At 35.6% G+C, this 16,459-nt stretch overlaps 1 protein-coding gene across 1 annotated transcript in view; it reads left to right on the forward strand.

Moving 5' to 3' along the window:
- The window catches only part of LOC104364206 (connector enhancer of kinase suppressor of ras 2), a 215,331-nt gene that overhangs the window by 163,168 nt on the left and 35,704 nt on the right, over nucleotides 1-16,459 (forward strand). Inside the window, exon 14 of the mRNA XM_032982760.2 lies at nucleotides 9,748-9,782. Coding sequence (XP_032838651.2) covers nucleotides 9,748-9,782 — 35 coding nt within the window. The remainder of the gene's footprint in view (nucleotides 1-9,747; nucleotides 9,783-16,459) is intronic.

The following is a 16,459-nucleotide window of genomic DNA, read 5'->3' on the forward strand; positions in this document are numbered from 1 at the left end:
CTGAAATACACTATTAGAATAGACTCTGAGCTTACAAGAATAGAGTTAAAATCTGAAAATATTTCTATTTTGTATTATCAGAGCTCATTCTGAAGAAAATTAACTTGTGAGGTAAGAATCCTTCACAGTAGACCAGATGTACAATAGAAATTTTCCATTTTGCATTTTTCTCCATAAAACAAAACAAAAAGTGTCTTGAATGGAAAACACTCTCTGTCTTTAAACCGATGTTCAGGATTTTAAAAAACTGTAGCAAACTGTACCATTTCTCCTGCTCAGTTACATTTTGCACTATGGGAACCAGTTTCTGTCTAAAAGGAATATTGGAGTCCTTATTCCAGACCCAGTCTGAAACTCTACACATGGTGTTCAACTTTGTGGTTTTACTGCCTCAGATTTGCACTGATTTCTGAAGCTCTGAAATTTAATTTAGTGGTTACTACATTAAATTCTCAAATAAAATAATGATCTCTCATCTGGTTTTACTTGATGATAAATGTTCTGGGCATATTAGCTACAAAGTAATTGGATATTTTGTTTTGTAGTATCATATATTAAGAAATTGGATTATAAACTATCAAATCTTCTAATTTTTTTTTTTTGTGAATTAGAATTCAGTGTGTAGAAGAGACTTAATTCTTAATGAATTTTAAGATAGATGTTCTCATTTCAATATTCCCTACATAGTAAAACAGAAATAATGGCTGCTTTAGGGTAGTTGTCAGGAATGTTATGGCAGTAGTCACTTTTTATTTTAAAGATAACTTGAAGCATTATAGTAGTTTAGAGTTAGTCATTGTTTCACAGAACTTGCTTAACTTGCTTCTTATTTTCTTCCTGCTGATCACAGGAAGTTGGTAATGCATGCCTTTTAGCACAGAATTACATAAATGCTATTTAACTGTTCTTGGAGCTGCAGAAGGCAGCTTGACAAATGTCATAAAGTGTAATGGTACAGGCTGAGAACTAAAATGTGGGCAAAAACAATGCAGATCTGTTTTTTTTTTCTGTAATGCATGCATGCTGGGATGTGCCAGATGTTCCAGACACTTTTTTTGGATGATAGGCAGTCTGAGTGCTACTTTGGTAAGTATAATAATTAAGATAGTCAGGGAGAATCATATGTATTCAGCTCCATATGACTGAAGGGGAAATCTTTTGCTACTAATTTTGTAGGAGAAGTGCTCATATTTTATTTCTTCCTTCCTGGTTTTGCAGGAAGAAACAAAACTGTGCTAACTGGCAGAGATAAGAATTACTTTCTCCGGAGTTTTATTTGCCCTCTGAGTTGATAATGAATTCTATCTTTGCTTTTCATTTAAGTTATCTGTAATATGGAAAACCTTCTTTCCCTACCTTGCAGGTATGCTGAGAAATCACTGTGAGGATGATTATGTGGAATCTAGCTGCTCAGAGAAGCTAATATAAGTCTTTCTAGCTTTTATAGCTTCAAACTGATTCTGTCCAGATGTATTGATTGTAAGATAAGATTATTTTGCATTTGTACTGTACCATAACTGTGCACATGAAGGCTTGAGCTGGCAAATATCTAGCTAGTACTGTACGATGGATCCTTCAGTAGCAACATCCAATAATATATTTCTTTACAGTTCTGTTCAGATGTGATTCTATAAACTACACTCTTCATTAATCTATACACTGTTCAAAAGTGAAAAGGCATTTTGCAGTACAAGGGAAATTAAAGAGAAATAACTTGTTAAGAAATGTTCTTTTTTGTTAATAAAGTCAACAGTCTTTACATTTCTACATTCATTCAGTAATCAAGAACTTCATAATCAACTTGAATCCAGAAAAAAAGGCCTAAAACAATGTTAGCCTAGAACTATGGTTGTCCCTGAGTTCTATAAAAAACACCTACCTGCAGTAAGGAGAAGCAAGAAGGCAGTTGGATTTGTGTTGGGTTTTAGTCCTGAGCAGTTTATTCCATAAAGTAAGTTCTGTCATATGCTGAAAAGTTTTGCCTATGAGTTCCACTGCACTAAGGAAGTGAAATTACCATTGAATCTGAACTTTTGGTACCCTTTATACTCTGTATATAATGCAAAGTGAAAACCATCTATAGATTCTCTAAATTAGGCCAAATTTAGCTCATGTATCTGCACAGTGCAAAACAATATTTGTTTCAGATATATCCTTTCAGATCTGGAAGCAACTTAGAAAAATGGTTGAGCTTAATCCTGAAATAATATACTGCATCTCAACCCAAGCATAATACGTCCATCCATCTCTATAGAGAGTTGTACATCTCAGCTGAGGTATGAGCATCTCCATTATTTGTTGTAGACCTGTCTTGGACTCCAGTCATGCAATATTTCAGGAGAGGGCCTGGAATTAGAATAGAACACATTGCAGTGATTAGAACTGACGTATTTGCACTGGCTTGTGATACCTGTTTCAGCAGTTCAACCATGAGACAAGCTATGTGTTGCTTCCTTCCAAATGTTTAGGCTACCTTGTTTGTTTTGAATTTTTAAAATTGATAGTTATATTAAGATGCTTTACTGCAGAGCAAAGATGGGGCTGTCTTTATCCAAACATAGACAATGTCTTCATATATAATTTTGCTGTATTACAGCATATTTAAATTACATTATTCTTCAGTCTTCCAATGTACCACTATAAACTACCAATGAAAGTTAGCAAATGAAACATTCATTAACTTACTGTATTGTCATGTGTAAATCGCAATTTGTAAAGCATTCTGGCTCCAGAAAGGTCACAAAAAAAGCTAAGACTTATTATATTAGCAAATTAATTTATGGCTTGTTTTTATTATTTCTCCAGGCTTCCAAAAAAAACTATTTTATTTCTGATTTTGTAGATGTAGTCTAACGATAAATTTAACAGCTATTCAGATTGATAAGATTCAACATTTGTTAATAAATATTAGCTACAACTGATATTATTCTTACCATAATTGCAATATTTATTATCAAGAAGAATGCATCAAATACAAATATGCAAACTCATCTTCGTTATAATACAGATATCATCTCCTACTGTTGCTGACAAAAGGATCAGTGTGCAGGAAGCCAGCTGTAGTAGTCTGAAGACTCTCCTCTGAGTCTTCCTCTTTACTCACTGGCTCCAGCCTCGGTCCCTCTTCATCTTCTCAGCAGGCCTCCTACCTTCCCCAGCAAGAGAATAAGGACAGGGTTTTGGAGGACAACAGCAAGCGTTTCATGACATAAAAGGTCAGTCCTGTATAGAATAGGATCACAAGTAACATGGACTTAGAGAAATGGGGAAAGTAAGAAAAAGAAAGGGGAGGGTCTTTTCCCCCTGACCTGTGTAACTTCTTAAGCTCCCCTTCTTCCACTTTCCTTACCTTTCCCATGGAATCCTGTGCAGCAAAGTCACTGCTGAAGATTGGGCTGCATGTTCTTAACTTCTCAGCAAGGAAACGTTTATACTTTGTGACAATGGAGAGTTACAGTTAGAAATATATTTCATCTCTAGCAGCATAATTTCATGTGATTGGATTTCCAACTGTATTAGGGCTCTGAACACTTTTTTCCTCTGGAAGAACTGCATTATATTTTTCATGTGAAGTCTGTAAAACTTCACTTTTATTAATGCCTTTTATTGAATGGCATTAAATTCTACCTTGTATTTTTTCTGTGATGAAATAAAATTCTATTCTCTAAACTTTAGTGGATACTTCAAGTGAGTGTCCACTTTATAGAATCACAGACTGGTTTGGGTTGGAAGGGACCGTAAAGATCACGTAGATCCAACCCCCCTGCCCCGGGCAGGGCCCCCTTCCCCCAGCCCAGGGTGCTCCCAGCCCCGTCCAACCTGGCCCTGAACCCTTCCAGGGAGGGGGCATCCACAGCTGCTCTGGGCACCCTGGGCCAGAGCCTCACCGCCCGCACAGGGAAGATTTTCTGCCTTAGATCTCATCTAAATCTCCCCTCTGTCCATTTAAAACCATTACCCCCTTGTCCTATCCCCACACCCCCCTGATCCAGAGTCCCTCCCCACCTCTCCTGTCCCCCCTTTAAGCCCTGGGAGGCCACTCGAAGGTCTCCCCGGAGCTTTCTCTTCTCCAGGCTGAACCCCCCAACTCTCTCAGCCCGGCCTCCCAGGGGAGCTGCTCCAGCCCCCCCAGCATCTTCGTGGCCTCCTCTGGCCCCGCTCGAGCAGCTCCGTGTCCTTCTGCTGTTGGGAGCCCCCGAGCTGGCCCCAGCACTGCAGGGGGGTCTCCCCAGAGCAGAGCAGAGGGGGACAATCCCCTCCCTGGCCCTGCTGCCCCCCCTGCTCTGGCTGCAGCCCAGGGCACGGGTGGCTTTCTGGGCTGCGAGCGCACATTGCTGGCTCACAGTCAGTTTTCCATCCACTAATCCCCCCAAGTCCTTCTCCACAGGGCTGCTCTCAATGCACTCCTTGCCCTGCCTGGATTTGTGCTTGGGATTTCCCTGACCCATGTGCAGGACCTTGCACTTGGCCTTGCTGAGCTCCATGGGGTTTGCACAGGCCCACCTCTCCAGCCTGTCCAGGTGCCTCTGGATGGCATCCATTCTCTCCAGCGTGTCAACCACACCATGCAGCTTGGTGTCATCGTTGAACTCGCTGAGGGTGCCTTCGATCCCATTGTCCACATCACCAACAAAGATGTTAAACAGCTCTAGTCCAACACCAACCCCCGAGGAACGCCACTCATCACTGCTCTTCACTGAACATTGAGCCATTGACCTCAACTTTTTGAGTGTGGCCATTCAGCCAATTCCTTATCCACCAAGTGGTCCATCCATCAAATCCATATCTCTCCAATTTAGAGACAAGGATCGTATGGGACGGTGTCAAAAGCTTTGCACAAGTCCAGGTAGATGATGTCAGCTGCTCTTCCCTTATCTACCAATGTTTTAGTTGCTATACATCTTGTATAAAATTAAGATTACTAGTATACAACCTGGAGTGATTGCTCATCCATAAAACTTGATAGTTCTGCTTAGTTTATTGCAGCAAAATCATATCTTGTGTCTATTCCAGAAAAATATAATATACCGGTTTTCTTTGACAAAAAAAAAAAAAAAAAAAACACACAACAAAAAAAAAAAAAAAGGAAAAAAAATTATTCTTAGCTTTTGAAGAAAATACCTTTCTTGTTGGTTTGGTTTTTTTTGGGGGGGGTGGGGGTATGTGGATATTTTTGTTTGTTTATATTTTACATCTTTGATGTTGAGATTAAACCTGCTTTAAATTCCTTTAATTTCCCTTAAATTAAAAGAGTGGATTGATGAGGACAAAGGTAGGGTTTGGTCAGCATAAAATACAGTTTATCCATGGTTGTGATTTGCCCTTTTGGACTATTTTTTGCTTTACCACATAGGATACATTTTGTTAGCCACAAGGAAGTCTTCGTTTAGATATTCTTTTAGAATACATGTTTTTCATCTCATGCATTATCTGGAATAGTTTCTCTTCTGGGTGTAACATTTTTTCAGAAATGGATCTTCCATTCTGTTAAAATTTTGTTTCTTTTTCTGTTACCTATTATGTGCTGATATAATGTTCACCATATACCACACAACTAAAAATTCTGAGTGAATATTTTTCTTCTGTCTTTAGTTATCTCACCCATCATCTTGTTTCTTTCAGCATAAAAATTGAGTACCTCTGAACTGTACATGGATGTAAATTGCATGAGATTATTTCCTGTCTGTATCATCTCTCCCCTCAACAAGAGTGAGTGGAAGGAAAACCTCAAAGGTTGCTTTCATTTTCAGCTGAGCATAATAATTTTGCAAGTGTGTTTAATGGGTTAAGCATCAGCTCACTCAGATAGAGAGACAAGGCCCCTGGCAACAAGGCTACTATTTCACTTCTGAACAAACATAATGTAAAAAAATGCTTAATATAATGAATATGTGAGTTAAGGAAGCAGAAGAAGAAATCATTTTTGTAGGGAGTTCAATATCTGAGTGTAGAATAATAGAAGAATGGTATTTATAATAAAGGTAAAAGAATATTTTTTTGCATCTTAATGAGTGACATATCTAGTTGGAATTAATAGATAGCATTTGATCACTGAGATTAATAACACTCATTATCATATTATAGTGTCATTACCAACTATTCTAGTCTCTTCCACTAGTAAACAAGTAAACAATGACTCATGAATGTTTTCACACTATCTCTGCAGTTCAGGGTTCTTTTCTCTTATTTATGTGATTTCTTTACGTCTTAGGAGAAAATACGTCTTTTCATTAGGAAATCTTGATTCAAGGAGATATTTTTTTGTTATCTGTTATTTATAGAAATTTTGGGTAAGTAGGAATTCCTACAGGATTTGCTTTAGCAGAGGACCATCAGATCTGCTTGTTAGACCATTTAGGCCTTATAGTCCTTTCATTTCTACTTGTGCAAGTCAGAAGCAGATCCATTGAAATCCCTAGAGCTACATAAATGTGAGGCTAACTAAAGAAGGCTGATAGGTGCCAATGACCTGAATTTCACAGAATTTGTGCTTTATAGTCTGTGACAGCATGACAAGACTTGTGCCTCCTGAGCCTCCCACATGTCTACTAGTCATGAAAGTGGCCTTTTAGTAAGATGTAAAATTTTATTTTGGGAACTACAATAAGACACTTTGTTTTCCAAATATCAGGAACTGTTAAGAAGCAACTGCTCAAAAAAAAAAAAAAAAATATATATATATATATGTAAGGTTGCTGAAATTGCAGACAGGAGTTTACCACATATAAGTCATTGTCAGTATTGCATCTGTACATACAATTACACAAGGAAATCAATTATAGGTATGATATACACATCTATAGAAATGCTAGTGTGTGTTTTTTTCCATATATGCTATCAGAAACACTTTTATAAGGTTGGCATTTCAAGCTAGCAGCTAGATTGTACTCCAACGATAGATTCTTTGGGGGTAAAAAATCAGTCAAATAAAAGGTCATACATATGTATATGTCTGTAGCAATCCCTAGTATTCATACTTAATACCCGTAATATTATATATGTTATTAATGAGTTGGTTGGGAGCAGAGGTTTTTTCCTGGTAAATAAAGTATTGTTAAAAACTTAAAGGGCATAAATAAGTTTTCTACTTTTCAGGTACTCATATTCTCCCCTTCTATACAGATATTCTTATTTACTCTTTTCTAAATTTCAGTGAACCAGTAATCAGTTATAATTTGCATAATCTATGAATAGTTAAATGGTTAGCTCATTTTTTTTTCTTTTTCCCACTATGATAGAACCATTATAAAGTTTCCCTACTGCAGCTTTAGTTAATTAAATGAGATTATTCAATATCTTTGAAAATTAGTAGTGTTGAAAGGAAGACCTCTAGAAAAACATGTTTTATTAAGAGAAGCACATTTCATTCTAGTATGTCTTCTTCAGTTTAATATATGCAAGTTCACAACATCCTAACAATTGTTTGCGGTTGTACTAATGGAATCTCTCTGATCAAAATGAATCTTCAAATCATGATCCAAGGTTATCACCCGTAACATAGGTGTTCTTTGTTCATTTTTTTTGGAAGGAAATAAGTAACTGGGCTAGTTCTGTAGTGGTAGTGAAAATTTGTAATACAGGTGATGAAAAGAAGATGGCCAGCACTGTGAACAAGGAGGATTATTTTAGCTTTATCAGGGAAAGGAGTGTGGGATGAGTTCCATTAGGGAGAGAAAGTGAATAAACCCTGATTTGGAAATGCTTTGCTTTTAATTTGGGAGCAGTTTTGGAAAAGAAAGGCCTCTACTGATTAAGAAATAGACTGGGAAACACTTAAACTGACTTAAATATTATTGGCACTTTTAGTTGCTAAAATTAGTAAGACTAGAAGGCAGAGGGATATGAGAAGAAAATCTCTGAGCCTTCTGGTATGAATAAATTCTATTTTTATAACAGTAGCATGGGTAGTGTTGCTGTCAAAGTTTTTTCACTCAGTTGGTCATACGGTATTTTACTAGGCTATCCACAGTATTTTCAGGGAAGATTGGATTGCTTCACTCATATTTAATAGTCCATTAGCAGCAACAGAAATCTGATGTACATTATGTAGCATTTCACTGAAGCTCTTCAAACAGATATTTTGCTTTAGATGTATGCTGTTATCTCTTGCAGTCTACTTCAAGAAATTATGAGTATTTCTAGATGCTGCATTTTAATTTTTGTAGGTTCCTTAGGCTAGATTTCAGTGTACTCTAAGAAGAATTAATTTATTCATAACACTCAGGAAAGCTTGTTACGGTTTTGTGTACTCAATTACTCAATGGGGAGCTCCTGCCTTTGCCTGGTTTCAACAAGGTATGTAGGAGAACTCCCTGCTTTTAAGTGTAAGGGCACCATTTCATTACTTTTCATCAGCTAAGTTCTCTTATTTGAATGGTAACCGTCTTTGATACTCACATTTAGTAGAATATTTTATCTGAATCAATTAGCAGAACAAGTAAAAGGCTAGTATTTAAAGTAGCAACAAGAGGAAATGAAAAGTTACTTGTAAAATTTGTAGTATCCTAATTACTGTGGAAGGTAAGAGACAGGAAAGCCTGTATAATTGAAAAAATTTAAGTGTGTGTCCGTTATGTTGTATTGTAGACAGTTTTGTCATGACATATTCTCAGATGTTTTAATATTACTGTGGTATCATCAATCCCTTCCAAACTTACTAGTTATTACCAGGGTAACTTGATCACTTAAGGGTTTTTTGCCTGCTTCAAGTGGCAAGTCATCTATTACCTTCAGTAGAAATGGCGTGGTAAAATATGATAAATGATTCTGTATATGGATACACCAGAGGGATATGTGAAGGAGGGAGATGGCAAAATGCATGCTTGTCCCCTGAACATTTTAAAGTTTTCTTAGAAATTCATCTACCTATGTTACAGCCCATGTGCTTAAACAGACCCAGCAGACTTCCTGCCTTTTACGTGTGCAACAGGCATTTCAGTTTTGTAACTCTTCTCTGAAGTTATGTGTGATTAAATAACTTACTGTACTCCTATAGCAGTGATATTAAAACACAAACATTATGCTTACAAAAAATAATTCATTTCCTATTTAGTTATTCAGAAAGCATATAATCAATGATTTTTCAAGTGTAGATTTCTTAATTTTAAAACAAATGCACATTAATTTTCAAACATACATTTTTGTAATTTCAAGATGAGGACCTGTTTTTTGGCTGCGGCAAAACTTCTCAAACATAAAGCTTGGTTTAAAGTAATGGAAACAGTCTGAAGATTTTATTTTTAATCCTGAATCACTTACTACGAAAAGACATGTTCATTTCCAATCCTCAGAGGAATAACCAGTGTAGTAAATCAAGTTGTGTAAAGCTATGTAAGAATGGTATTAAAGAATATTTTGATGGCAGCTTGTTCTTCTGAAACTCTGTATTCTAATTATTGTAATATTTGCCCTTTACACTTAAACTCCCTTTCAAATATTAACATTTTTGCAAACACTGGCATTCTAACAAATTTTTAGCTCTCTTCTTATTTTAAAGAGCTTTGATCACAATTATACAGCAGATGAAGCTATTTTATAAGTGCAGATGCAAGTTGCTTTTAACATGATTTTCATTGTGAAGTAACATTTAGTTTGAAATAAATTTTCCATTTCCTTTTCCTTTGAGTTACAGAATAACTACTGTGGTTTTCCTCTGTGACTTCTTTCACTGCAGATACCGCTATGTTGAGTGCACCAAGGAAGCAAAGTCTTTAGTGGTGCTTAATACTATTTTTTTTTCTTCTACAGAGAGCAGGGGACACGGTTAGTGGAGATACTGAAAGGTAATTACTTCTGTTATTCTGTATTTAAATATATACATAATCTATCTATAAACTATATTTACTTGTTTACTTTTAGAAATTTACTTGCAATATTTGAGGTATAAATGTTCACTGTTTAGTGATATTAGCGTTAATATAATTTAGTAAATGTCAACTTTCATTTGCTAATATAAAATATAAATATAGATTACAAAGGTTGAAAAAATATTTCAGATGTAAGTGTATTAAAGATTACTAGGGGAAAAAATTCTACTACTACAAAGTAGTAAATGTTTTCCCTCATCTTTTTTTTTTAAAAAAACTTTTGAAATTCAGTATTTCAGAATCACTCTGAGGATGGAAACCGTAATGCATGTTTAGAATGATATTTTGAAATAATAGGCAGAATTTTTCAATGAAGATCCACATGCTAATTCAGTCTGAAAATTACTGTTTATATTTGTGGCTCATATTTGATAAACACTAAGAATGGGCACTTCAGTTTGTCCCTTGTGTTTGAATTTAATCAAAATACTCTAATGAATAAAATAGTGATTTTGCCTTTCTTTAATTTGCAGTTTATCTGATGAAGTATGTTCATATTCTAGTTACATCCAATAAGTCATATTAAAAGAATAAATTGGAAATAAGTTTGAAGTAATGGGTACATGGGTATCATAGTATGTCATAATTAAGATTAATTGGAATCTGTTTATATGAATAATTATTATTTTTTACATTTTTTCATCCTGTATGTGGCCTAAACCTATTTAAGAAGCTAAACCACACACTGAATAGAAAATAATTAATAACATTTAGAGTGCTTTTACCAATCTAAAAGATTTACAGTTGATGATTTTATTCAATCATGTAAAAGCCACTACATTACAGCTAGAAGTCTGAGGTATAAGAATAGTAGTTGTTGATCACTAAACATGTCGCCTCGTGCCTGATCCTTCAGGATTGTCAGCATTTTTACATCTTTATATGTGTATTAAACATCATAGTTCATTTCAAAGGTAGTTGTAATGGTAAGAATTTACTGATGTTTCCCCAGTTCTAGGGTGCTGTGCATGTTTAAAATGGCATTCAACTAAATTGAGTAGCACTGTTATCACAATGGCAGCTAGGTAAAAATGGAGTTTGAAAGACTTTTTCTAGGGTAAAATTCTACTTCATCTTCTAAAAGACAGTCTTGTCTCTCCATTGCCGCCATTGCAGTAGTCCATTACCTCATCATCCATTACCTCAGCTAACTGTAGATTAATATTTTTGCCATAAATTAAGTATAGTCCTGCTTAGTATTTCATTCCAATTCAGTGCCAAAGCAGTATCCACCTTGTATAAGGCAGGAGTTACATGGGGGAAAAAAGTGTGTTATTTCCCATCTCTTTTTAAGTAACAATTAAATTTCACCTTTTGCCCTTGCCTCTTATATTAGAGTTTTCAGAATGTACTGTTTTCTTTAAATCTTATGTATTTACTGTTTTCACTTAGTCTCCCAACTCTTTCACGACAGGTGCTATTGTCCTGTTCTTCCCTCACACTTGCTTCTCCTCACTTTTTGTCACTCTCTTTACTCACCCTTCTTTGTTCCTGTATGGCTGATCCCTCCCTCAGGTCCTTTTTACCTGACTTTGTGCAACAGAAAGATATCACAGACCCCTCCCAATAAAAAAAGTCATACTTCTCACTCCTTTTTGGTCTTCATTCTCCATACCCATAGTTTCTTGAAGCTACAAGGAAGACTCTCAAAGGAATTTTGATCTTCATAGAGCAAAGCATGCCTAATTGTTCTGAGTGGACTGCACATACTCGATTTATTAGGGACATTACAATCCAGATGGAACATCTTTCATGGACAGGACACAAGTCTCTACTGGACATCTGCCAAGGGATATTTTCCAGGGACATGTAACTTGATGAAATTTTGGCAAATTTTCATAGCAAAAGGCTATTCTTTTATAGAATGACTCTCCCTTTCCTAATCCTTCTCCCATACATTTTAAATTTCAGGTCTAAAACATGAACATATTATATCTTTTTGATATGCTAAAAAATATTTCAAAAGAGGCAGAATTATATATTCTTGCTCCTAATAACCTTATTTTAAGTTGTTTAAACAGCTTAAACCAAAATAAAAATGTTACAGATACTTATCCCATATAGTTAGGTTTTGAGGAGCAGGAGACAAACTGTGATAGATTCACATATTTGGATGAAATAGCACTGTCTTCATTAACTGTTTAGTTGCCTATCAAATTTCCATTATATGATTGCATCATTTGTTTAAAAAAATTAAAAAAGCCAAAAACCAGAAGACATTTCTTACATGTAGTAGAATGTACCGCAGTCTGCAGGAATAGATACTGAAAACTAAAAGCAGTACGTGAGAAATACAAGGCTACAGAATGTTACTATGAATATCTAGCTTTTTAAACTCCTCAAATGAGTAGAGTGTAAAGCAAGTCTAGCAGCTCTTTTTTAGCCTTGCGCAGAATAAAAGCTAGGTATTTTTGCATTACAACTCTAGTTTCTTCCAAACTTTTGGCACATCTACATCACATATTTGGCCCAGCACTATGCAGAGGGCTGGACTTTCACCACACATGCAGAGCACCCACACCCCTCTTTATAAGGTAGTGTCCATTCACACATTAAACTCTGCCCCTCTCTGACCGGTGCAGAAAATCTGAGCTCTACTTTTAAAGTCTTGTGGCTAGAAAAGTAGGGCAGCCAGAGGCAAGTTGTGACACTTTGCTTCTGAGCAAGTGTCATGATTTAGGAAATTACACTCTGCAGTTGGAGGTGGAATCAATAAATGTGTGAGGGTTCTGAAGTTTAACGAAGGCAAGCTAAATTAAATGCTTCCTGAAGAAGCAGCCAATTTGTTTTCATTTTTACTAAAAGGAGTTTACCCCGTTTATTATTTTTTCACAGATGAGAAAGGGGTAATGGGCATCTAACATGTCGCTGCTGTAGCTTTTTAACAAACATCTGACTAGATGTTTAGCAGGGTTCACTGTATTCTTTGATCTTCATTTTATTTTAGAAGACTTCTTCTTCTAGTAACAGGAAACTTTGACATCTGTGGATTCTAGACATGCGTGTGTAATATAACCATGACATCATTACAGAGACCTTGGACTTGAAGATCTTACTCTGCTTAGCTAACCACACAGGCCTGCAAGGGAAAGAGAAGGCAGAAAAGAATTGGATCATTCATGCACTGCACAACTGCTAATTGAAGAAACAGTTTTTATGAATAATTGCACTTGGTTTCCATGTGAAAATGCTGCTCGGGTTCTTTTTTATAACAGGTTTTGTCATTGTAAATATTAATGCTTAAAATTTGTGTTAATCATGTCCACAGTGGCAGGCTTTGGAAATTATTTTTTTTAGTTGTGATTAATGCTGGAGATGTAAGAAGAGATAAACATTTTGAAAATAACTTTTAGTCTTGACGTTGTTTTGACAACTTTGCATGTGCAGATACACCTATATTGCAGTGACTGCAGAACAGGACAGATGCATCTGAGCTAGCTGGCTGTTACCTGAAGTATCAAGTAATGCCTGTAGCGTAGTTCTGAGCCAGTAGCTGAGCCAGCATGGAACTGAGAAGGGATTTCAAATCTCACTACAAAATACTCAGTACTTAATTTGCAGTGAGACTTTACTTGTTGTGACAGGAATACGTTACCTAAGATGTGGAGGTTCTAATAATCTAACTACAAACCATGAGTCCAGGCAAGGTGGTTAAAAATGAATTCCTGTGACCAGGTATATCAATTCAAATTGATACATATGTGTTCTTGTGAACCAGCGATAAGGAAATTTCACGTTATACCTACAATACTTTTCTGCACAAACGTGTTTTCTAATTTGCATTTTTTATTTTTTTTGCCTAATGCTGGCCTTGACTCTCAGCTGCAACCATATAGCACTTGAATTAATTCAGAATGTGAAATGTGAAGTTTGAAGAGAGCTTTGCATGTACCTTGCATCTAGAAATTTACATCTTCCAAGTATTTGCCAAGTAAAAAAGAGCAGGATGGTAGGTGCCATTTTCTAGTTGTTCATAGCTGCTGTGGATCAATAGAGTTGTTACTCAAGCTCTCTGTGTTTCAAATCGCCATATGCTTCTAAGTATCCAGGTAGCAGCAGGGACTGAGTATATTTTCAAATGCAAGCTTCGCTGTTCTCCATAATGTTTAACCAACAGCTCTGAAATTATCTCTTGATCATCTGTGCTGTGTACTTGAGCTCCTACATTTATGTACCTTACAAAACAGGAGCCAGCCTACAGAGAACTAGCAAGAAAAGCTCTCAAAATAGTCTGTTTATGGACTGTGCATCAACTTGGACATCACATATAGATCCCCAGTCAGAATGCTCAGAGCATGTTCAACCATTACAGAACATGAAATGCTCTACCCGGTAATTTAGAACCAGTTATCTCTGTTCCAGGGGTAAATTCTGGCAAATAGTTGCCTTTTTTTTTTACCTGCTGGAAACTCTTATAGAGTAAAAAAGTTATTGCAAATTGGAATAGTCAAAAGATAAGTTTGGCTTGCTCTGGTCAAATAGATAAATACTAATCAAAGAAATTATTAGTGTCTAAAATTATTGTTTAGCCAATGTTAAATATACATTAGCAGTTTCTTATAACTTTAATTTTATATTACGTCTCATTTATAATCCTATCCATTACTGACAGAGACTTTAAAAAAGTCAACAATATAGATTGTAACTGTTACAGATAACAAAGATGAGGTGAAAGGTAAGTAACGCTCAAAGTAGTTATTCTTGTTTTTAGACTGTATTCGTTCATCTTGTCACCTGTGGAGAAGCCAAAATGATAGCAAACTAATAAAATGCATCAGTTTGTTCTGATACAGTTATAGTTTTCATTTAGTGATGAATTTCATGACCCTGAACACAATAGAAAGAGAATTGGGATGCTATAATTAAGAGCACTGATAATGTGTAAGAGGCATTTTATTTGACCTTCTTTCTGAGCATTGCTTATATCATCAAGGGATGCTTAATTTGTATGCAGCTGCTTTAATTCAGTCCTAGCTTTCAGTAGATATTCTATAACTTTTACAAGCTAAAACTCTATTTCTTATTAGAGTTTATGGGACAATTAAAGATGTGTTGTTATCTTTCTGTGGCAGAAAATGAAACCATGTTCCTCAAAAGGAAAAGAGGAATGAGTGTCAACATGGAGGTGGTATTCATAGTTGCACTTGTTTGGTGATACTTGTTTCACAAAGAAATAACAAGTCACTTCTGTTCACTATAAAAGGAATTTTTGTGTGAACAGAAAGTACAGGATACTCAGAATTCTGGTGACACTCTTAAATGGATATCACTGCTATGATAGTGCAGACATGTATGCAGCTTCACTGTTGATTTCACATACTTGGTATTTGGTAGGTGACAATTCTCAGCATTCATTAGAAATATTTTACCAGGTATGTCTTTACGTTCTGACTCTTACAGCTTTTATCAAATACATTAAACTGGAATATAGTACTTCTGCTATCCCCCCTACTTCTAGGTTTTTCCATTCCAATTTGTTTTCTAGAGATTTATTATCACTATTTTCTAATCATACAACACTGGTCCTCATTGAAATCCTGATTATGAATCTTATCACTAGACTTGCACTTCATTTGCATGTCCTTTAAGATGTGAGTTGGAAGTTACCACACCTACCTGAGTCCTTTAAATTCTCACTGTTTTGCTTCCAGCTAGGTCAAAGTAATTTCCATCTTTTTTTAGCTCATTCTTGTTAAATTTTCTACCTTAGCTCTCTGTTCAGTGTCATCATTCTGACTAATACTGAGTCAATATGCATTTAGAAGGGAGACCAGAGATGGATTGTGTTTAACCTTGATCTATGCTTGCTTCTTAGTACCTGTATTTCTCTAATTCTTCTTCCCTTTTTACATTTGTTTCAGTTTGCTTAAAATATATAATTTAGTCAAAGTTCTGAAGAATGGAAAAGGAGGGAGGCAACCTTTTTATCCATAGAAATTTCAGTATATAACATACCACTAGGCAGAGCATATCAAAACTCAGAATAGACACTGCTAAAGTCCTTTACATTTCTGTTAAATAGGAATTCCTTAGAAATTCATTGGAGAAAAATTGTATGATAAAATAAGTATTTTAGAATAAGCTTTATTACAAAATGTAATATAACATAACGTTTTGCAGTTATTTGCTTAGTATTTTGCCTTTTTTAAATGTTATGTTATGCAATTAATGTTTCTTCAGATACCCTGACATAATTGTTTGATTTGTTATTATTTTTTTTTAAACTGGTATGTTACTCATAAGTGACTGGTCCTCCTTTCTCTACACTCTTCAGTTTGTTTCAAAACCAGTATTATACATGAACAAGAAAACAAATGTTTAGTAGAAGATCAACTGTTTTAATTGATTTGAGAAATATCAGTCTAGGCCATTATAACCATATCACTGCACATGCCTCACACCACCACCACCCTCAGCTTCTTTTCCCTTTCACTTCTATAACAACTGTTTTCCTGAAATGAAAGGTGAGGAATAACGCAACCAAATCAACCAAATATGATCCAGAGTGTTTCAGCCAGAACAGACAACATACTAGCGTTCCTCCATTTCTAAATTAATTGGTTCTGTCACTTTCACACAGATAATTTACTTGT

Source organism: Tyto alba, unplaced genomic scaffold (genome assembly GCF_018691265.1).
Source record: "Tyto alba isolate M040663 unplaced genomic scaffold, T.alba_DEE_v4.0 Super-Scaffold_5, whole genome shotgun sequence".
Classification (NCBI taxonomy): Eukaryota; Metazoa; Chordata; class Aves; order Strigiformes; family Tytonidae; genus Tyto; species Tyto alba.